This window comes from Tursiops truncatus, chromosome 18 (genome assembly GCF_011762595.2).
Source record: "Tursiops truncatus isolate mTurTru1 chromosome 18, mTurTru1.mat.Y, whole genome shotgun sequence".
Classification (NCBI taxonomy): Eukaryota; Metazoa; Chordata; class Mammalia; order Artiodactyla; family Delphinidae; genus Tursiops; species Tursiops truncatus.
This window is the reverse complement of record NC_047051.1, coordinates 48,577,366-48,600,823: the sequence shown is the minus strand read 5'-3', so window position 1 is coordinate 48,600,823 and position 23,458 is coordinate 48,577,366. Positions and strand designations below refer to the sequence as shown.

General features: G+C 41.7%; 1 protein-coding gene and 1 pseudogene across 15 annotated transcripts in view; one reads left to right on the top strand and one right to left on the bottom strand.

Annotated features, from left to right (window-relative positions):
- LMO7 (LIM domain 7) overlaps positions 1-23,458 on the bottom strand; it is a 202,728-nt gene that overhangs the window by 135,218 nt on the left and 44,052 nt on the right. For all 15 annotated transcript variants that reach the window (XM_073795312.1, XM_073795314.1, XM_073795316.1 and 12 more), the window contains one exon: positions 821-891. In XM_073795312.1, the coding sequence (XP_073651413.1) occupies positions 821-891 (71 nt within the window). The remainder of the gene's footprint in view (positions 1-820; positions 892-23,458) is intronic.
- Positions 20,518-21,079, top strand: LOC141277095 (protein FAM204A pseudogene; annotated as a pseudogene).

Here is a 23,458-nt window from a genome sequence, read left to right as displayed (position 1 = left end):
AAGTGGTTTCAAAAATGTGGGTACATACACAAGTACATTCTTATACTTTATTTGCTCACGTCTGCAACCTGGACCCTCACCCAGGACTGCATTCTTCTGTTCCATAGACTGTCTGCCCCTCACCCCCAAAGGTCACCACCCGGCTAACTGTACTCTGCATCCAGTGGGGAACAAAACATCACACTAAACATACACTGTAGGTCCCACACCATCAATCGTGGCACAAGCCTATCTGACTTAGGATAACCAAAGCCTCAGATGTGATTCTCAGTAATATCATATTAATTGAATGAATGGCTGGCCTGTGACTCAAATTGATTGTGGTAATGTAATGACTCCACTTAAAGGTTCAAAGAAATATTTGCTACAGCCTAAATTTGTTCTACAATCATCACTGTTTACTGATGAAGGAAACAAGCTTTATATTAACTTCTAAACCAGGCAACTCCATACATTAGAATTTCCACAGCAAGTGAGAGCTGGTGCTATGCGATAGGGCTTGCTTCTCAACCACCCACCCCTACTGGCCCATCAATCAATAACAGAATCTTTCTTGTTTACTAATTTAAAATAATATATATTTCACCAATGTTATCTTTAGATACAGAGACCGATAACCCCTTCCTACTGTCTGGTACTGTCAGGGTGTCAATTTGCAGGGATCAAATCTCACTTGTTACCAAGAAGACATATCAGTGACTATGGTGGCCATGTGGGGTGGGGGTGGATGAAGACACCTCATAACAGGCACGCGCACGCGCACACGCACACGCACGCCCCTTTGCTTTTGAATTATTTTTTTAATGCTTTAAATACTTACTCACACAACAGAACGCCATTCTCCAGGGAGGCTCGAAAATCCTTTGTCTCAAAATTCTTCTCTGTCACTGCCTGAAAGACATATTTGGGTATTAGTTTTCTCTAAATCAGGCATTATACACAAGTCAAATCCAGTATCAGATTAATTAACATGCATCTAATATCATACTTGGAGAACGTGCATGTATCACCAAAAGTTGTTCCATACAGGAAATTCTATGCACTGTTCTATGTTATAAAGAGAATGTTAACCATTTTAGTATGAACAAATCTAAACAGAAAAACCCACAACAAGTGGTTTCTATGACGCAGCCATTTTATGAAGGGTAAACAAAAGTTAGAAGCTTAATTTCGAGCATATTTTCTATTTAAAAAAGAAGCCCTGTGGGCAATCTACTCTACTAAGAGTAAATAAAACCAGATTAAGATATAAACTTGAAATACCAACTGTATACGCACATCATTAATTTCAATTTCACCCTTAAATTCCTCAAGTTTCATTACAAAGCTAAATAGCAGAGGGCATGACTCTCCCTAAACATATTCATGAAATGGCCCTGATTTGTGTAAAGAGCTATTTACTGCAATAGGAAGAAAAAGATTAAATCCTGACATTGAGAGAGAAAAGACAGAGAGGGAAGATGGTACACACTCTAAACAGACAATTCCCCACTTAAGGCTTTTACATATGAACAGCCCATCTACCATTACTGCCACCAATGTTCTTAGTGAAACTGCTGAAAAAATGTCTACCAGTTCTGTCTTCCTCTGTCTTCTGACGGTGGAGTGGTTGGGAGGAAAGTGGATTCCATAGGGACAAGAGTAGCAGAGAAAATGGAGGCCATGTAGGGAAAAGGTGCTCCAGGAATACCCTGGGACTGAGTCCCCAGCCAAGGGTGTGGACAGGTGTACCACAACAGCTGGGACAGCAGCCGCCCTAGAGATGGACCCACCACCCAGAAGCAGAGGCCTTGCTCCACCTGCCACTTCAGGGAGAAATCTGATCTCGGAAACCTGATTGGGAAGTCACTAATCTTAAACCCTAGGTGAGCTACAAAGCTCCTGCTGTCCTTACTCACCACTGTGACCTTTACCGTCCACCTAGAGCCCCTGTATGTCTTCTGCATCTTTTCCACAACACCCAACAGTGCCACAGGTACACATAATAATGGGTCACTGACAAAACAATGGCTATTTCTAGAATTAAAGTTGGTTTCTCATAAGCTGGTTCTATAAACAGGGACAGGAACCTGTGTCAGGAGGTGACACACTCAAAAGCAGGAGGAAGTAGCAGATCCTTTCCTACAAAGGTCATTAATCTACAGAAGGGCTATGTTGCTGCATGAATTAAACATCTGCTGAGTGTCTCCGTTACGTGCACTTACTTAGATACTGGGTGTAGATCTAAAAAAAAAAATGCAAGGAGCTCACAGCCACGTAAGTAAAACACAGAGTTTAAGAGTTCAGTAAAACATCCAAATGGAATGGTATATTCCTTCAGGGATAACCTTGAGTGGCCCATGTATTATCCCAGGTAACCTATGCAGCACAAACTCTCTTGAATTTTCCCCAAATAAATCCAAAACAAACTCAAGGTGAGCACTAATCCCAGCTAGTGAAAACACAGTAGCATCTCATTTATCTGGGAACTCCTACCCAAAGCTAAAAAGCACGAAAAAGTCCCAGGAACGGCCAAAGCGGATGTCAAAGCCCATTCTCTCTAGTCATTAGGAAAGCCACTCAGAGCCACCAATACTCAATTACCCACCACTGAAACAATCTAGGGATTACGTTCCCAAATCAAGGTAGATTAGAAGCAGTGAGTTAGAAGGAAGAAGGGCTGTGACCCCACAGACACATGGAGAGCAGTAAAGAGTGACAGTCAACAGCACTGGATGGGCCAGTTGAGAGGCAGTGTAGCAAGTGACGAAATGGAAGGAGAAAGGGCGCAAGTCAGACAAAAATATATTCAAATCCCACTTTCATTATCTAGTAGCTGTGTGACCTTAAGCAAGTTGAATAGCTTCCATGAACCCCAGTCTGCTCATCTGAAACAGGGTAAATATCACCGACTTATTAGCTTATAATGGCCAAGATGCAGTGCAATCAGGTACCTGAGGGTAGCTCACAGAGGTATATGCTTAACCTCAATACACACATCAACCTTCAAGTAACACGCTGACAACACATCACAAGAATTAGCCCTCAAAAGAATACCTCTGGGGGCTTCCCTGGTGGCGCAGTGGTTGAGAATCGACCTGCCAATGCAGGGGACATGGGTTAGAGCCCTGGAGCAACTAAGGGCTGCTTAGTTGCACATGCCACGGAGCAACTAAGCCCAGGCGCCACAACTACTGAGCCTGCGCTCTAGAGCCCATGAGCCACAACTACTGAGCCTGTGTGCCACGACTACTTAAGCCCGTGTGCCTAGAGCCCGTGCTCTGCAACAGAAGCCACCGCAATGAGAAGCTTGCCCACAGCAACGAAGAGTAGCCCCCGCTCGCTGCAACTAGAGAAAGCCCACGCGCAGCAACGAAGACTCAACACAGCCAAAAATAAATATTTTTTTAAGTTAAAAAAAAAGAATACCTCTGCACCATATAGACAAAAAAGCTGAGTTAGATTCAGAATATTAACAAAGTAGAAATAATGGAATAGAGATAGATATTTAGAAAACCCAACTATCCAGAATGGTTCATTTCTCCAAAAAGACTACAGAAAGGCAAAATCATCGTATGTAGCGGATTTCAGACCACCTCCCTCCATATGTCAAAATATGAATGCACTCTTGTACATATACACTTATCAAAATCTAAATAATGATGATATAAGACCAGACTCCATTTATACTGTATTTACAAAGACAGAATGTAAAACTAAACAGATTCTTAAATGAGAGTCTATATTTTGAAGACATGGGAATCTGGCATGCTCTGTACACTATTAAAGATAATATAAAATGACACTACCATTGCTGAAGGCAATTTGTAAAATGTGTCTGACATCTCTCTTTTTTTTTTTTTTTCCGGTACGCGGGCCTCTCACTGTTGTGGCCTCTCCCGTTGCGGAGCACAGGCTCCGGACGCGCAGGCTCAGCGGCCATGGCTCATGGGCCCAGCTGCTCCGTGGCATGTGGGATCTTCCCGGACCGGGGCACGAACCCGCATCGGCAGGCGGACTCTCAATCACTGCGCCACCAGGGAAGCCCGTGTCTGACATCTTAAACACACATTCTCTTGGGCACACTATGTGCAGATCTAGGAATTTATATTAAGTCAACAGGACAAGAACTCAGAGACATCAGTAGAAGAACTGCTTCACAGCATTACACATAATAGCAACAACTTAAAACACCCTGAATGCTCAACAATAAGAAATCAGATAAATTATAATATAACCATAAAACAGAAAACTTCATGAAATTACAATTCATGTCAGAAAAGTAGATTTATCACTTGTAGAGAATACTGAACATATTAATTATAAAGCAATTTGTCAAAAAGTACATGGAGTATGATCCCAATTTGTATAACTCTATGCATTATATAAATATGCATATATAAGTATGCATTATATAAATAAATATAGAATAAATATATTAACAGTAATTATTTCTAAGTGGTAGAATTATAGCTGATTTTAGTATTTTTTTGCTTCTGTATATTCTGTAGTAACCACAGGTGCTTCTTGTGCAATAGATATATAAATTAATAAGAAGTCAGATTCCATCAGATTTAGGTCAATTTCCTGTGTCTCCTACATTTAAAGGATAAAGGAAGAGAAGGACACCAGTTTTCATGTGGGTAATTTTTCTCATCTATGAAATGCACACATCCTCAAGTTTAATAATTCTTATTATTCCCCCTTTCACTAGTAAGAAGGTTGAGGTTCAGAAAGTTTAACTTTCTAGAAAGTTATAGAATCATCCACATGGAACAGATACCAAAAACCTACAGCATTTTACAAGCACTCAGTAAGAGAATGTTTCAAATGCATCAGACACAAAGTGTTTCTAAACTAAAAAAAAAAAATTAAGTTGTCTTCCATCTGTGTTTAGACTTTTTTAATTTAAATTAATGTATTTTACCATGCAATGTGCCTTCAAAAATAATCCTCCACTGTTAAGGGTATTAAAAAGGTAACTCTGTAAATAAAAAATGTTGAATTAACTTTTTTTCAATGTTCCTGAAAAAAAACAGACTTGTGTCTTAACACATAATGACTGTGTGTGTGTATGTGTGTGTGTGTGATAAAATGAAAACTCATCTGTTAATCGTTTCAGCATTTCTCTTGACATTTTCATGAACATTACAAAATGTTCATACTGTATATACTATCAGTTCATACTGTATATACTATATATATATATACACTGTATATACTATCTACCTCAAGCTCAACAAGGAAAACCATCTGATTAATTAAAAATTAAAATTTTTAATTAGCAATTTATATATCCATATAAATATAAACTCATCTAAGACCTCTCCTAAGAAATTAAAACAAAAAAGTTTTCCCAAGAGTTTTAAACTAAAAAGAGAACATAAATTCATAGCAGGGATTTTCAGTCTATAGCAGCTGCCTGGGCCACGTTCCTTAAGAAACACACAGCAACACACAGCACGGCACCTACCATGGCCAGGTGAGGCCAGGGTGGGGCTCTAGAGCCTGTGAATCCCTGCCCCACTATTTCCTACCTATAACCCTGGACAGGATGCTTAACCTCTTTGTTTTCTCAGGGATGCAACAGAGATGTAGTACCTATGTCACAGGGCTGCACAGAGTATTAAATGGGATACTGCATATGAAGCCCTCAGCACTTGCCTGATTCAGAAAAAGCATTCACAAATGTTAGCACAATTAGCTATTACTATCCCTCTGTAGAATGAAAATAAAAGTTTCATCTTAGCAAAGAGAAAGTCCATGTTGCCAGAAGTAACATCTTTTACTTAAAAGGAAGAAACTGAGTTACATTATAAAACTCCACTAGACTACCTTCTATATCCTGGAAACTGTAAAAAAAAAAAAAAAAAAAAAAATTATAGAGATTTAGAAAGGACCTCAAAATAGAGTGAAGGCTGTTTTGTTCAAAAAAATGAAATCATACTTTAAAATGTGAATGCATCCGTATTTGAAGAATTCAGTATGCTAAAAGAAATTCCAGAATTTTGAAAGAAAAATTGTTTGGTAGTTCTAATCTAACAATTACTCATTGTGATTTTCAATAATTTTCAACCTCACTCATTAGCAAGCTATTTGAGGTGTGATACATTTTATGTAATGAGGCTGTGATTCACAGGAACTAAATAGAGACCACGTGTTTCCCACTGAGTTATCAAAAGTCAACACAAACAGGAGTAATCACTATGTCGTCAAACGGCCACACCTTGCCTTCTGTAAAAACTTGTTTTCTTCCCTCTTCCTTGTCCCTTTCCATATTTTCCTAATGCAGTTGAATAAAATCAGTACCACCTGAAATAACCTAAGACGTACATCAGATTTCATCTGGGGTTTGATCCTGGACCCATCTCACTCTACACACTTCTATTAAGTTACTGCTCAGTCCCCTGATTTTCAAAGGGAAAGAAGTATTTGCCATATCTACTTCACAGCCCACAAATGATATTTGAAAATATTTGATATCTTCAAAAAGAAAAGAAAAAAAAAAGACTACACACTGTAGTCGAGGCCACTGCATCTTCCAGCCATGTGTCCCTGCGTGCTGAGCAGCCATCTTGTTGGAAAGAAGCTAAGAAGCAACAGGGCCAAGTGTGAGGCTCTTGGGTGAGATGCTTCCTGTGAAGTTATAATTACTCCCCCTGAGCAAGTTAAGGGCGGAGCAGCGCGCCAAAAGTACACACCGCACAAACACTGCCGTCAAACCCGTCCTACCACCTGTAGCCTCCAAAGAAGCCCTTGATACAAAGCTTTCAAAGGGCACATGTTGTGGAATAAAATACCTACCAACTGAATACACCCTCAATAAGTGCCAAGTTGGCAAATTTCAAAAAAACCCATTTCTTTTGTTATGAAATATATTAACTTAATATATCAATGGGAATTATCTTCATACCCTTTACTGTTTGGTTCACAGCTTTATTTAAATCCTCTCACTGGAGGAGATTTCCCACCAATCTAAGCAACAAGTTTCTCTAAAACTTCACATCTCAGCTCCAATTCTGGCCAAGAAACCACATGACCTAAACCCCAAACATTCTGGGAACTTTTCAAAGACCGCTTTATAGCAGACTGGTATCAGCAAAACACTCACTAATGCAAGTCAGCAGGCCCTCATCTCGTTTAAATTTTTCAGTTCCTTTTAAGCAGCCATTTAAAAGATGTTTAGAATCCCAAAAGCACTCTCCACCATACTTCTGTGTGAATCACAGTGCAAAAACACAGTGCCCATTTGAGCTTGTATTAAAAGAGAGAAAGGGGGCTTCCCTGGTGGCGCAGTGGTTGGGAGTCCGCCTGCTGATGCAGGGGACACAGGTTCATGCCCCAGTCTGGGAAGATCCCACATGCCGCAGAGTGGCTGGGCCCTTGAGCCATGGTCGCTGAGCCTGCGCGTCTGGAGCCTGTGCTCCGCAACAGGAGAAGCCACAACAGTGAGAGGCCCGCGTACCGCAAAAAAAAAAAAAAAAAAAAAGAGGGAAAGGGATGTTTGCTGCCAAAAAACTAGATGATGAGCTTCAACTGGGCTCATAGTTGATTCCAAATTAAGTTACTAATTGACTGATCAGCTACTACATCAGGACATTTAAGATACACACAGGAGATCATCATGCCAATCACTTCAACCAAAGTCATGCCAAAAAAAAAAAAAAACCCCAAGGAATATTTACCCTCAGAAAGCACTGGGGAACACAGGAACCACATCATGAAGCAATTCACAAACAATGGGTCTGCTTTAACATTTTCATTCAGAAACATAACCTAGTATATCCCACCTTCCAACGAGAGAGCCCTTATAGGCCATGGTTTCCACAGAGAGACTCCCCCCCAGGCCGGCACACATCAAGGAGCTGTCGTGTTTTCAGTCTCTAAGAAGCCACCAAAGAATTAAAAACACCCTTCTCTCCTTTCTTCCATCAAACTTCATTTTTTGCAGCATCCCATGATGCCGCAAAACAGGTCCAATTTTTATGATGAATTCCATGAGACGTATACATTATTCAAGATTCAATAACTTTGACAAATCTCATTGGTCACACATACTAAAAACCTATAATGCAAGGACTGTGGCACACAGTCGAAAATATCAGGTAAAAACTAAACATAATTTAAATATAAAAAGTCTACCTTCTAGCTCTTTCCTTGCCCAGAGTAAAATTACTGAAAAGGTTATTCACAATTTTAGAGAAACCAGTTCTTCCAAAAAGGGTGGGGCTCTATCCTTTTAATCTTATTTTTTTTTAATTTTATTGGAGTACAGTTGATTTACAATGTTGTGTTAGTTTCAGGTGTACAGCAAAGTGATTCAGTATACATATATTGAATACATGTATGCATTCTTTTTCAGATATTTTTCCCATATAGGTTATTGCAGAATATTGAGTAGAGTTCCCTGTGCTATATACAGTAGGTCTTTGTTGGTTGTCTATTTTATACATAGTAGTGTGCGTATGTTCATCCCAAGCTCTCCCCCCAACCCACCCCCGACGTATCTCCTTTGGTAACCATAAGTTTGGTTTCAATACCTGGGAGTCTGGGTAGTGGCCTTTTTAAACTAATAAAAATTTGAAGTCAGAGAAGCTGAGATGGAGTCTCAGACTCCTTTGTATAATGAAGTCTCCCAATTTCCCCAGGCCTCAGTCTTCTCGGCTAGAAAAGGGGTTCCAGGATTGACAGCTAACCCTTACTCTGTTTACTTCGTGCACGATCTCCCTTAATCTTCACAGCAACCCTGTGTGGTGGACACTCTTACCCCATCTAGACATGAGGAAACTGAGTAAAACTATGCTTGCTTGAGTTGAGACCTAGGTCAGTCCCTACATAACAGGCAGTGAGCATCCAGTGAGAGTGTCTATGGAAGCGCTGAGTGAACTTGACAATGTAATTAGGAACCTATTCCCAGCCATCCCAGCCTATTCTGCACACTCTCAAGGGCAGAACTGTCTTACCCAACTTCTCATTGGTTGAAATATGGCTTACACATACTTGTCACTTATGTTAAATCTAATTACTCTTCTGATGAATATTTGCACAAGTATTTGAAACAAGAAAGAACAAGACCCCAAAAAAAGCAAAACTGCTAGTTAAATTTCAAGTGTATGGGGGGTAGGGAGGGTGGAGATTGGTTGTGTTTTAGAAGAAGAACCTGCCTCAGTTCCCCAAAATCACTCACCCTAGTCTTGTCACTAGCTCAAGAACAAACACATACAAGAGTCTATGGAAACATATCACTCTAGTGATATACCTTTTTAAAAGGGAATATTCTTAGATGAAAACCTCAGTTGAAAGCATTTCACCACTGATTTGCTACATAAATTTTTTCCAGACCGAAGAATACATTAGAATTCAATTTTCCATTTAAATAATCTTTCTTAATTTTAACTAAGATACTAAGAAAGTATTTGGTTATTCACTCATTCAAAAATCACGAAATGGCAATTGCTATGCACGTACCTGGCACGGTGCTTGGCGCTAGGAATATAAAAAGATGAAGCAATTCTTGGAAATTCCTCTTTAAAAGTCTAATAACCCTGTTTTGAAATATGTGGTCAAAATGGCATTTTAAGCCTAGGCATCTCTCTAAAATGTGGTTAAGCCTCTGAATTACAGCATGTTCTTCGTTAACTTATACTGTATACTCAGCATTGCTTTAAGTGACGTAATTCTCAAGTCACTGGCCTCTCTTAAGACTTGGCATTGTACTACATAATATCCCGGCATATACCAGGACTATTTTTGCCAATGCTAATATCACTTGATAGCAAACCCAAAGCCAACGCACAGTCTTCCAAAATCGTGGTATTAGAATTGCACAGATCACTGAATTCTAAATGGAATCCGAAAGTCTCATAGTGGTCAAAAATCTGAACATTTTCTACCCCACTGCCCATGGTAAGCCCTTGGTCTTAGCGGCTAGTGTAAATTACACCTCCCCACTTCCCCTTCTCTTGGGAAGGCTCCCAAGTCTTCACGCAGCCGGGAAGGGAAGACTAACAGCAAAGTACACAGCTCCCAGTGTGTTCTGGATAATTAAAAGCCAACTGTCTTTATAAACCCTCCAAATTCTTAATCATCATTAGGCCAAATGCCAGCTACACTCAGATATTTGGGGGGCGGGGGGAAAGAATGAATTTAAACATAATTTCTGGTCCAGAAGAAGTGGCCACTTCCTGATACTAACTTTTAGCTTAGAGTCTCCGATTATTTTTGCTGAACCTCAACTATTAATAAGCCACAACTGGAAAGAACTATATAAAACCAAGGGAAGAACGATGTGCTCCAGGGCTGACAATTTACATACCAGGTTTCATCTACATACGAAATCCAAGACAACCTGAACCCTACTGGCAGCTAGTTAAATTCACCAGAAACATCACACACAAAAATGTGCTCGAGCTCTACAGCTATACTTTGTTCTGCGAAGGATCACAAAACTACTTCTAAAGAATAAAGTATAAAGTACATTGTTGTCTATAAATACAAGTTCAGACTCCAAATTTATGCTGCTGCAGACAACAGGTAAAATACTGCAAAGGAAAAAAAGTCCACCAAAAGCCTAGTCTAGCGCATAAATTATTGTTTGCTCCTCGATCAAGGAGTTTTTTTAAACAAATAGCACACAAGGCACATGTAGACGTGAATATCCATTATCAGGATAGTTTAAGTAGAGTTCAAACGCTTAATATAATCATTGGTTCTCAAGAGACATCATTGGTTTGTGCAGAAATGTCACACACACACATTAGCAAGTCTCAACAATTAACCTGCTTACCTCCTGGTGAATTACTATGAGAGTCATCACTGTGGGAAACATTCATCGTGGGAAATAGTGTATCTGTATTACAGGTGACAGTCACTACTTATTTTACATGAACTTCAAATGGATAGTCACACCCCTAGGATATGCTTTACTCTCCAGTGTAAGTTTGGCATTATGGGACGAACTTGAGGCGACCTGTGACACAGGAGCTGCCTAAATGATTCTTGATGGATTCCTACTGCAAGCTAACAATGTCGTCCTTCTGGTACACAGTCGTCAGCCTTCCTTCCATTCAACAGTGAATTTCTAGGAAGCAAAGAGATAATTACACTCCTATTCCTAGGTACATGCCCAAGAGAAATAAAAACACATGTTCACACAAAAACCTGTATATGAGTTTTCATAGCAGTATTACTTGTGTTAGCCAAAAACCTGAAAATACCCATCGATCCATCAACTGATGAATGAATAAACAGAAGATGGTATAACCATACAATGGAATATCATACAGCCATAAAATGGAATGAAGTACTGATACATCTACATCGTGGACAAACCTAGAAAACATGAGGCTAAGTGAAAGAAACCAGGCACAGAGGACTACATATGATGATTCATTTCTGTAACATGCCCGGAGAAGGCAAAACCATAGCAACAGAGAGTAGATTAGTGGTTGCCAGGGACTAAGGGAAGGGAAGAATGGGTGAGTGCTAATGGGTATAGGGTGTCTCCGGGCGTGATGAAAACATTTTGAAATTAGGCTGGGGTGAGGGTTGCACAATCCTGCGAATACACTAAAGCCCAATGAACTGTACGCTTCAAAAGGGTGAACTGTATGGTTTGTGAATTATATCTCAATAAACATGTTCTAAAAAAGCTCAATGAATTGCACACTTAAAAATTTGTGCATTTTATTCAAGTTCAATAAAGAAGACTTTTTAAAAGGCGTTCAATACCATCTCATACCCCATACACAAAGGAAGTTCAATATATGTTAAGCTATTAAAGTAATTTGTTTACTATCTCCTAAACGTCTATCCCCCTAAAAAACTTACTTATAATTTCATAGGAATAGGTCTAAATTTGCAAAGTGAAACTTCCAGCCCACTACCTCACATACAGAAAAGTTTTAATCACGATATTTCCTTTTATATACTTGCATCTATCTTTTTACTTTTAAATGTGTCATCTTTGCATTATCTCTAAACAATTCTACAACCCTAAGTTTTCTCAAGTGCAGTTATGGCCTTTTTTTATAGCTCACTTTACGTATATGGTCTCAAAACAGAAAACACAGGTAAGATGGGACACAGAGGGCCATAGCACCTCCACATTAGCTCCTGTTGTGAACTAATTACCATCCCCACAACAGAATGGTTCAGAAATCAGTTTTCCTCAAACGACTTGTAGGAACAAAGTTTCCCCTAGGTTCTTTCTAGGGCCTTAATAGATCAACAAAGTTTCCAGATTATTTATCTCAAAAGTAGATATTGCTCAGGGCTCCATAACACGTCTAATTATTAGTTTAAAATATCCTTGGCTGGGTAATAATTTTAGTTTTTAGTAATAATGTCAGTAATAATTTAATTTAATAATAATTTTAATTTTGTTTCAAGACTATAAAAACGGAAGGACTGAGAGTAACTTCTTCAGCACCACAGTCGGCCCTCTGTACTGAGTGTTGAGAATGTGGAACCCACAAATACAGAGAGCCGACTGCACTAGGGCATTTTATTTGAGGGACATGAGCATCCCCGGATTTTGGTGTCCCCAAGAGGTCCTGGAACCAATTCCCCCACAGATACAGGTGTCCCCCAAGGGACAACTGTATCCTGGTATAGTGACATGTGAAAAGATTGATATGAATGTTCCATCTTAGGATAACAGAAGGAAGACTCTGCCCATACAAATGGATGAGATTGTTTCCCCCACGCCAAAAAATATATATATATATATATATATATCGCAGACCTTGAGAGCTCAATGTCAGGATGTGTGCCTGACCCCCTCATGCAGTGCTGAGGCCTCCCTCTTCCCCCTCTGCGCCTTCAACTCCTGGCTGCCCGTGACATTCACATCACCGCAGGCACACGTGTACTCGCCTTCGTGGCTCCCCTACTGGCCTAAGTCCTTGAAGGGGCTGTCACAGCCGACAGGTTGACTCCAACCTGAACACGTTTTGTTTGGCCCACGCACAATGTTGGGCAAGAGGGAGCAAAGATCTGGGTTACCAGCTTCTCTTTAAAAAAAGAAATGGTCTGCCAACGCTGGGCATGCATTACCTGAAAAGCCACAACTGGCTGCCCTGAGGTAGTGATGGGCGGCCCTGGGGAGAACACACTCTGCAGAGAGCCACAGACCCTACCCTCCCATCTGCTACACCCACCCTTCCTCGCCCCAGCTCACCACCTGGCTGGCCCCGCAGGCATGTCAGTTTGAAAATCCACAGGGATTTTCATTGCATTCTGAAGGCCCAGCATAAATCCTGCCCTGTAGGAAGGACTCTCACTCGTTGACTCAGAATTTAGCGTGTAAAAGAATCACTTGTGACGCCTGTAAAACAATACAGGTCCCAGGCCTTTCTCTAAGCGAGCCTGAGACAGACACCTGAAGTTTAACGTTTCCAGAAGTACCCTTACGGAGTTTTGCTAAGAATGGTCTCCGATAAACACTGTTTTAGTGTTAGGTATCTAGAGCTCCGTGAGTCTTGATTTCCTTATAAGAAAAAGAATTTGGAGTAAATCATCACTACAGCTCACAACTCTAAATGCTTTCTTTGGTTCTTTATTGGAAATCGAAGGAAACCGAACAGGAAATCAGTTCCTGCTCTCTGCTACCACCTACTGGCAAGTTCCTGGTACTGCAGAGGTATAAGCTGCCGTTTAATACCTCAGTTAAGGAATTACTGTTTCCTAGTTTTCACGGCTAGATCCAAGTACATTTTTTTAAAAATTCAACAAAATAGCTTAATAACATATCACCAAGCAACATTTGATGAAAACAAAAAAGAGAAATATCTTACAGTTTGATTTGTCAATTATACCTCAATACGGCTGAAAAAAATTAATATAAACACCACTAATCTGTCTCCTTTATTCATTCTATAAGAGCTTTTGATGTGTTTCTACCAAATTGATTTTGAAACACACAATAGATTTTGAGACTTCTGTAGAAAAATTTGCCCGTTAAGATATACAGTCTGTTTAAATGGTAGGTAGACCTGGGACCCAACTACATGGAACAACTTTCTACCATAATAAAATTCTCCAATGTGGAATGATCTGCATTTTTGCAGAAAGTAAACTCCTGTTATAAAAAATATTCGAACATATGGGTGAGATTTCTAAGATTCCTCTCAGGACTGTGGATGATTTCTCTCTCATCCAGTAAAGCATCAGGGAAGCTCACAGATCTGGGTTCTATGAGGCTTAGGTTTGTACGTGGATTCTGCTCTCCGAGCCTAGAACTATGCTTTAAAAAGGAGATAATATGGGCAGGCAACCAAGCACAACAAACTGAAGATGCCTCTGAATGTTCAGGCAAAACCGAGAGGGATCCCTGGCAGAGGGCAGCTGGGTGTGACAGAATGTGTGCAAGGCAGGAGGGTATGGGTTAGTCCGGAAAACTTCTCCAGGGTAATTACTTCACCCTCTTCCAAACTGTGAAGCTTAACCTGCCAACCACGCCCTCCAAATTCTTCAGTTCACCTGCTCAGTGGCCTTCCTCCACCTTCTAAACTCTGTTCATTCAATTACAAACGCCAAGCAGGTAGCCCTGAACTTGCAACCCTTGTCCTTCCCCTGAAGCGCCCCTCCAGCCTCATATTCACACCTCCCTGCTGAGCATCTCCTCTTGAGCACCCAGACATCACCACAGAGCCCACATGTAAGACAGGCCTCACCCTCTCACCCAGGACTGAACCGCCACACCCCACTTCTCTACTGAAGTCATGATACCAACACCCTCCCAGCTGCCCAGACTCAAAACACGAGCATGAACCTTCCTGTCCCTCCAAATCCACGTCATTCTCTCCACCCCAGTTCTCGGCTTCTCCTCTGGCAGATGTAACATTTCAACAACCTACTGATCACCTTGCCTTAATCTCCCTTTTCTACTCTGTACTTCAAAGGCTACCTATCATTCCTTAAAAATCAAAAACCACTGCTCAAAATCTTCCAAAGGTCCATTTGCCCTTAGGGTAAGGCTTCCCTCCCTCCCTCCAGGTCTTTCACCCCTGGATTCTCACACGTGATTCCTTGATTCTGTGTAAACACAAGCAATCAGTATCCTCCAGGGCCTTCACCCCTCCATCTCAACATCTCAAAGTGTACCCTCCACTGTTTTCCCCAAACACCACTGCCCCCAAAAGAGTCCTTCTCCCTCTACATCTTCTGTGAGACGGATTTTCTGAGCCACTAGTTCAGTAGACACCCCGTTCTGCCTTATGTCACCATCAAGTGGCCATGTCTGCTCTTCTGTCCAACACTGAAACTTTCTGGAGCTCAGGAACCTCCGTCAAGGTTACACATCTTCTCCTGCCCTCCCCCACTGCGTAACATACACAACAACAAACATCTGTAAGAAAAAAAATATCTTAATTCACTTCTCCTAAAGGCCAAAAGGAGAAAAAGAGAAACTGCTGTGTGAGATATACAGAGAAGGTTTAATTCAGATTCAGAGACTAAAAGAACACAGCTCAGGAAAAAGAAAAGGCAGCAGTGGAAAGTGGGAGGGGATGGGAGAGCAAACCAGCCTCCCTACCTCTCAGGCCGTGATCCAGGAACAAGAGTCCTGGATCAGACAGATGGTACCTACACTGGGGAAAAACACCTGAGAGGTTCTGGCAGCACATGAAAGCCCTAACTAATGTCTTGGGGGAAAAGGAAAAGCCGAAAACCAGCGTGAACTAATATTTTCCTCCCCTAACAGAGAATAATGACAGACGTCCTACATCCTGGAACAGAGAATGAAGTCAGAAGACAGAAAAGCCGGAGGAGAAGGAAAACAGATTGGGTATCGGGCAGGGACGGGGACCCTGAGTGCCGCATGAAATAATGATCGCCGCACCTAAAGCAGAGCCAGATGGCAGCCACAGACAATGGAGACCCATGCAGGCCACATGAAATTTTGATGAATTCCTTAATGGCCACACCACGAAAGCCATATTCCAGAAAGAGGCTAATAATAGAACAAACGTCAGTGCAGAACAAAAAGACTTAAAACCGCCTGCATTCGTTATTCAACTACATTTGGACAGTTTACAAAATGTGGTTGTTTAATAAGTGCTTTCACTGGTGACGATGATCACCGTTTATGCCATGAATGCTGTTATTTTTTGAACCCTAAGCTGATGCTCCAGGCCACTGTGGTAACTGCATTACAACAAAAGGCTGGGTCACACACCTACACACACACTTGACCCAAAATGATCACGAGAGTCGTGGACTGGGGAGAACCATACACTTCCACGCCACTTCCCCACATCTCAATGTGAGAAATCAAGCCAAGTTACAGCTTCTATAACAACATACTCTTAATCCTCAAAATGAGCAGACTAATTTACACAAGCGTATATGCACAGTGCCTTACGAACTCTAGCCTGTCTACACAAGGCAAGATGCTTCTGAATTGCATCCAGTCAAAGTCGAAAGTCGAAATAAGACTGAAGGTGAGTGAAGTAAGTCAGAAAAAGAAAGACAAATACCGTATGCTAACACATATATATGGAATTTAAGGAAAAAAAATGTCAAGAAGAACCTAGGGGTAAGACAGGAATAAAGACACAGACCTACTAGAGAACGGACTTGAGGATATGGGGAGGGGGAAGGGTAAGCTGTGACAAAGCGAGAGAGGCATGGACATATATACACTACCAAACGTAAAGTAGATAGCTAGTGGGAAGCAGCCGCATAGCACAGGGAGATCAGCTAGGTGCTTTGTGACTGCCTGGAGGGGTGGGATAGGGAGGGTGGGGGGGAGGGAGACGCAAGAGGGAAGAGATATGGGAATATATGTATTTGTATAACTGATTCACTTTGTTATAAAGCCGAAACTAACACACCATTGTAAAGCAATTATACTCCAATAAAGATGTTAAAAAAAAATAAAATAAAAAAAGACTGAAGGTGACTGGTCTTATCTGCCTTCTACAAAAGTCTTGATGGAATGAGTTAAATCTTCCTGGAGTTAGACCTCCAGGAAGACGCTGTGGGAAAAGGCAGAGCCATCTGATAACTGGTATGAAGTGATGCTTCAGGTTGAAAGAGCTAAAACTGGACTGGATAACCCAGAAGGAACGTGAATAGCTGTACACATGCGTGAAGGATCCGGAGATAACTAGAAAAGAGCTGAGGGAACTGCAGCCCTCCTGCAGGTCCTGGGTAAATAACCTCTTAATTAAGAGACACTGAGTAGGAATGTGAATTGGTTCAGCCACTATGGAGAACAGTATGGAGGTTCCTTAAAAAACTACAAATAGAACTACCATATGACCCAGCAATCCCACTACAGGGCATATACCCTGAGAAAACCAAAATTCAAAAAGAGTCATGTACCAAAATGTTCATTGCAGCTCTATTTACAATAGCCCGGAGATGGAAACAACCTAAGTGCCCATCATCGGATGAATGGATAAAGAAGATGTGGCACATATATACAATGGAATATTACTCAGCCATAAAAAGAAACGAAATTGAGCTATTTGTAATGAGGTGGATAGACCTAGAGTCTGTCATACAGAGTGAAGTAAGTCAGAAAGACAAAGACAAATACCATATGCTAACACATATATATGGAATTTAAGAAAAAAAAGTCATGAAGAACATAGGGGTAAAGCAGGAATAAAGACGCAGACCTCCTAGAGAACGGACTTGAGGTTATGGGGAGGGGGAAGGGTGAGCTGAGACAGGGCGAGAGAGAGTCATGGGCATATACACACTAACAAATGTAGTAAGGTAGATAGCTAGTGGGAAGCAGCCGCATGGCACAGGGATATTGGCTCGGTGCTTTGTGACAGCCTGGAGGGGTGGGATAAGGAGGGTGGGAGGGAGGGAGACGCAAGAGGGAAGACATATGGGAACATACGTTTATGTATGACTGATTCACTTTGTTATAAAGCAGAAACTAACACACCATTGTAAAGCAATTATACCCCAATAAAGATGTTAAAAAAAAATTAAAAAAAAAAAAAAAAGAGACACTGAGTAGACCAAGGATTCTGAAACTAGCTGGGATCTGTTGGGACCCGCTCCACACAAGTAGGGTCGGGGCAACCTGGAGTTCGTGCAGATCAAGACTACCTGACCAGGCCGTCAGCAGTTGCGTTTTCCCAGGTAGATGCGAGAGGACAAGAGAGCCAGTTTGAAGACAATCTCAAGAAAGTGGCTTAGTGTCAGACCGTGCAGACTACACTAAGCAGGGAGGGAAGTAGAGACAGGCAGCTGGTAAGAAGAAAGAAAGTAAAGGGGCTTTGACTAAGCATGTTTAGTTGAAGCTGCTGAGTAAGCTGTAGAGTAAGATGCTGCGATTTTTTTTTTTTTTTTCAGTACGTGGGCCTCTCACTGTTGTGGCCTCTCCCATTGCAGAGCACAGGCTCCGGACGCGCAGGCTCAGCGGCCATGGCTCATGGGCCCAGCCGCTCCGTGGCATGTGGGATCTTCCCGGACCAGGGCACGAACCCGTGTCCCCTGCACTGGCAGGCGGACTCTCAACCACTGCGCCACCAGGGAAGCCCAGATGCTGGGATTTAATAATGCAGAAGTGCAGCCCTTCCAGGAAATAACTAAATCCAGGATTAGGGCGTCAAAGAAAGTGGCTGGAGTAGGAAAGGATATCGTAGATTGGGAAGTGAGAGAACCTGATGCACCCTTCCGGTCTACACTGTGTTACCCAGGGTGATGGGAGGTCAGAGCAGGAGGGATGCATGAGTCAGGTGCTCAAGTCTTCACTGAATAAAAAGGAGCAAGTGAGAGGTCAGAGGTCAGCAAGCAGCGAGGAAGAAGGATATTGGACAGTCTAACCAACTGATCTAAGACATAGATATTGCTGTGTGAACATTTCAGGCTAACTCTCTGGAAGTGGCCACTTCTTCCAGCCCTGAGGTGGGCGAGAGATGGCAAACTCCACTGGAGAAGGCAACAGGAAAAAAGGAGGACTGGCCTTCTCTTAAGGCAAAGAGGTAAAGAGAAGGTTTAGGGGAGGGGTAAATGTTGGAGTGTTCACCATAAAATTGTTCCAGGGGACAGAGTGGAAAGCTCTGGGAGGAAGCAGGTCACTGGACCAAGAAGCCAAGCGTTGAGCACCATGACCGAAGCTCTTCCATCTTGGTGGGACAAAGGCTGACTGACAGTAAGGATACAAGAGGTTAGGCGGCTACAGGGAAGACCTCGGTGTGATTTAAACATTTCCGTATTACATTTAACAGTCAGTAACCTGCGACTCTAAGTCAAGCCAAGACCACACAGATCCTGCATTTTTTTCTTATGATAAACCATCCTGCGTTTTGAAACTACACTGAAAAAACATTGTCTACTCAACACACACCCAGGAGACTGACGGGATGAATAATACTTCAAACATTAAGCCACTTGTCTATAAACAGAGAGATATTTTGGCTATATTCACATTACCTGAAGCAAAACTAATTTTTTTAAAGCTTTTTAAAAACATTCTTCTCGGTCACAGTTTGGTTTAGGAAAACCTTTCAGTTTTGCTTAGACTATACACTCCAAAGGCACTTATCAAAACTTTTCATTTACTAAAATCAAATCTCCAGTTTTTAACTGTAAATTAAATATTTACAAATACAACACATAGACGATCCCTTACGTATTTTCTGAGAACTTCATTGAAGCATTACCAGAAAAAGTAGCTATAATTATTATTCAGCCATTGGAAATAACTCTTCATCACTGAACAAAGAACGTTCAAAGTACATCAGAGTATATTCAACAAAATCAATGTACTTTATGAATTTGCTTGGTACTATGTTAAAGCAACATGGGAGACAAAATAATTTATTAACCTAATTTATTGGAAACCACATCTTAAACCAGGGGTGGGCAAACTAGGGCCTATGGGCCAAACCCAGGCCCGCCAACTGTTTCTATAAATAAAACTTTATTGGAACCCAAACTCCAATCGATTGCAATGAGATCTCTCACTACAATGGGCAGAGACAGTTGAGTAGTCCTAACAAAGATCCATTGCCCATAAAGCCTAACACAAAATTAAATATGGGCTTGGGCTCCTGGTGACAGTTCCAGAGGATCTGTCAGGAGGCCCAGCACGGGCAGATTAGGCCAGAGAAGACCCCAGCCAGGTCCATATTTTCCTTGGAAGGGGCAGCTCAGCACCTTCCCAAGCTCTTTGGTGGGAAAGGGGTTTTCTGTCCCACCAAAGTGAGGGGGTAAGGATGCTTCCCATTGAGAAAATGGACTATGTTTATAATCAGTGAATCCTGGAAAACACTTACAGTGCATGAAAATGTCAACAGGCTAGAAATCCTACCTGGGACCTGGCCGTTGAGTGTTATGCCCAGGAGGGGATTCTTCCCACATTGGGATTATAGTGAGGCTCTGCCCCAGAACCTGCAGGCTTCCAGGTGTGCAGCCAGCAGGAGAAGGTGTACCTTTCTAAGAGCTACTCTCTTAAAGACTTGAACTTCAGAAAAAGACAGGGCGTGGGCTGCTTCCTCCTGGCCTACGTGATGTTGCACTGAACTCTGCCGATGAAGCCTGAAGCCACAGGAAGAGAAAGGTCAGATAATGAGAAAAACAAATCTCAGATTTCTCTTAGATAGACAGAAAACTGAAACAGAGCCACATGTAAGTGCACACAAAGTGTGCCTTTCTGGAATTCCCTTAAATATGTGGAATAAATTTCAAGAATTGCATAAAAAGCATTCCAAACATGAAACCCTGACCTCAAGCCTGGGAAGCGGAAGCGGGGTGGAAAGAAACTCTCCAGAAAAGATAAATCGAAGAATGAAGGGGCACCTTGTCAGAAACAATCTTTAAATAAAGCCCAGTGGAAGGAACGTATTCAGTATTTTGGAGTCAGGGATAGGTTTGAAAAAAGAAAAAGAAATGATAAGTCAGGCCTTCAAGAGCATAGACCAGGCTGTGGACAACTGCAAAATGGAGAAAGCTGAGAACTCAGCAACCAAATGGCCACAGGAGAGCTTATTGTAAACCTATCAGAGCCGCTGAAAGCCCCAACTCTGTAAAAGCCAAAAAAGATACTGCAAATTCACAGGTTGCTTGAGAAAAGAATAAACTTGTATGGGGGTCTGAAGCAAAGAATAGATCGGAAACTCAAACAATATGAGACATATGTCACTTGGCCAGTATCCTTCACTACATGTGTGAGGTGCACATGCTCAATTTACTGAAAAGATTTCCATGCTTGTGTTAAATGTGTCAGGAAATTGACAGAAGTAGAAAAAATAAGCATAAATTTTGAGAGCTTACAATAATGAAATGAAGCTTTCTGTTATCTGTATAAGAAATTAGAATGTTTAACACTTATATATCCCTAGAGTGTAAAATCCATTTTAGTTTTCATCTATTTGTTATAGCATAGTCAATGAGCTTCCTATATTCGAATTCAGTTTAATGATACTTATTCTGAAATTTTAAGATTGCTATTTGTTTATAACGGATTAGTTATAACTGGATGAGTCTCAATTGATATTGTCTTTGTAAATGACTTTAATTACTTTAATGTTATAAAAGTAACGATTAAATTTTTATTGGGAAGGTGCAGTTAATTCTTCACAGTCGCATGGTAAAAGCAATTAATTTTTATGTTCCTTCAAATAAAATATTTCAGTAAAAAAAGAAAAATATAATAAGTGCTATATAGAGATATATACTGAAAGCTGTGGAATAACTCTGCTTGGGGAGAAAGAAAAACATGGAGAGACCAAAAAATGACATATTGCTGGAGTTATCCAAGGTGGATGGGATGAGCATAAAATCAGTACAAAGTTGACTTCACTCCAGGGTCTGCCCCCCTTTCACACAGTCCTCAGTGGTACTTTGAAAATGCAGACTTCAGAAAATAGTTGTTGAATGCATGCTGCCCTCTGGTGGCCCAGAAGTGCTATCCCCTACCACAGCTTTCTCCCAAATTACTCGTACTGTGTTCTGGAGCTTTCCCAAGTCCTTTTCCTTCAAACAGTTATGCATCCTTTATTCCAGTGACTTAAGACTTCAATGTCACATGACAGCCGAATATTTCTGACCAAACAAATCCTAATACAGTCACGGTTTAGCCCTTCCATATAACCGGTAGTCACTTTATAGAAACACATTCTGGAAAGAGTCACTAATAACAAGTCCAGAACAGGGCGAACAGCCTTCATGCAGGCAGACCCTGTAGAGGGTCTCTCATTCCCCATGGGATGACCAATTGCACGTGTAATCCGCTTTCTCCTAATGTTCCGCCAGTTCTTTCACTGTAAGGATTTATTTTCGGGTGTTGTTTCCACAAACCTTGCCTAGAGACACTTCTGCACACATTCCATTAGTCTGTCATAGCTAAGCCCCCTCTCACAAAGCCAGTGTCAACATATTTTACCCCTTGTAAAAAAAAAGGGGGGGGGAGGGGGTAAAAAAAAAAAAAGGTAAGAGGGAAATCTTGGATGCCGGGGCCTCCTTTCGCAGTAAATTGATACAACTGAAGTAGCCACTTTCTCCCTCTTCATCACCCCTTATTTCATATACATAATTACGGCTGATAAAAAATGGAGGCCAAGGGCTTCCCTGGTGCGCAGTGGTTGAGAGTCTGCCTGCCGATGCAGGGGACACGGATTCGTGCCCCGGTCCAGGAAGATCCCACATGCCACGGAGCGGCTGGGCCCATGAGCCATGGCCGCTGAGCCTGCGCGTCCGGAGCCTGTGCTCTGCAACGGGAGAGGCCACAACAGTGAGAGGCTCGCGTACCGCAAAAAAAAAAAAAAAAAAATGGAGGCCACTCCAGTGGGCCGGCCCACATCACAAACCTAAACCTAAGTCAGCCTACACTCACGGAAAACTGCCAAGGACACCTAACATACACGGACCCCAATCCTCCAGCTCGGCTCACCTCACGCTAGAAAACGCTAGACCTGTTAGCCTTCCCAGGATACTCCTGGCCTCCTGGTCAATCATGCAATGTCCATGTTGCTGCCTCAAAGGCTCTGTCAACTCGCTTTTGCCCAAATCCCTCAGAAACAGTACTCCCTCCATCCATGAATTATCTTCCCTTGAATAAAGGACCGTCAAACTTGCTACTAAATTGTATCATTTTTTTGTCATTTGTCACAACCCGTAGATACTTCCTCTGTATGCAGGCTTCCTCCAACTTCTCTTACTGTTGAATGTCCGTGTCTGTCAGCCACCACTGCAGAGGCCTCACAGAGCTCTGCACTCAAAGGTCGGCCGGAAAGCATGGCTTTCATTTCAACATGTTCTTCGTGAGCTGTTTCGGTGCAAACCCTGAGCAGCTGAGTTCTGAGTTAGTTTCCATAGGACAAATCCAAGTAAATGTTCCACAGGCTCTGCTGCTTCCTCTCCTCCACAGAGCCTGCAGGCCACCCAGAACAGGCAGAAGATTAAAATGCACTGCCAGGCTTTCTTCTTTTAATTGGTCTCTTTCTTTGGCGTGCTTTTGGAAGACAATAGTGTGGGATGAGGCTTTAGTTTCCTTCAACTTTACACAAGC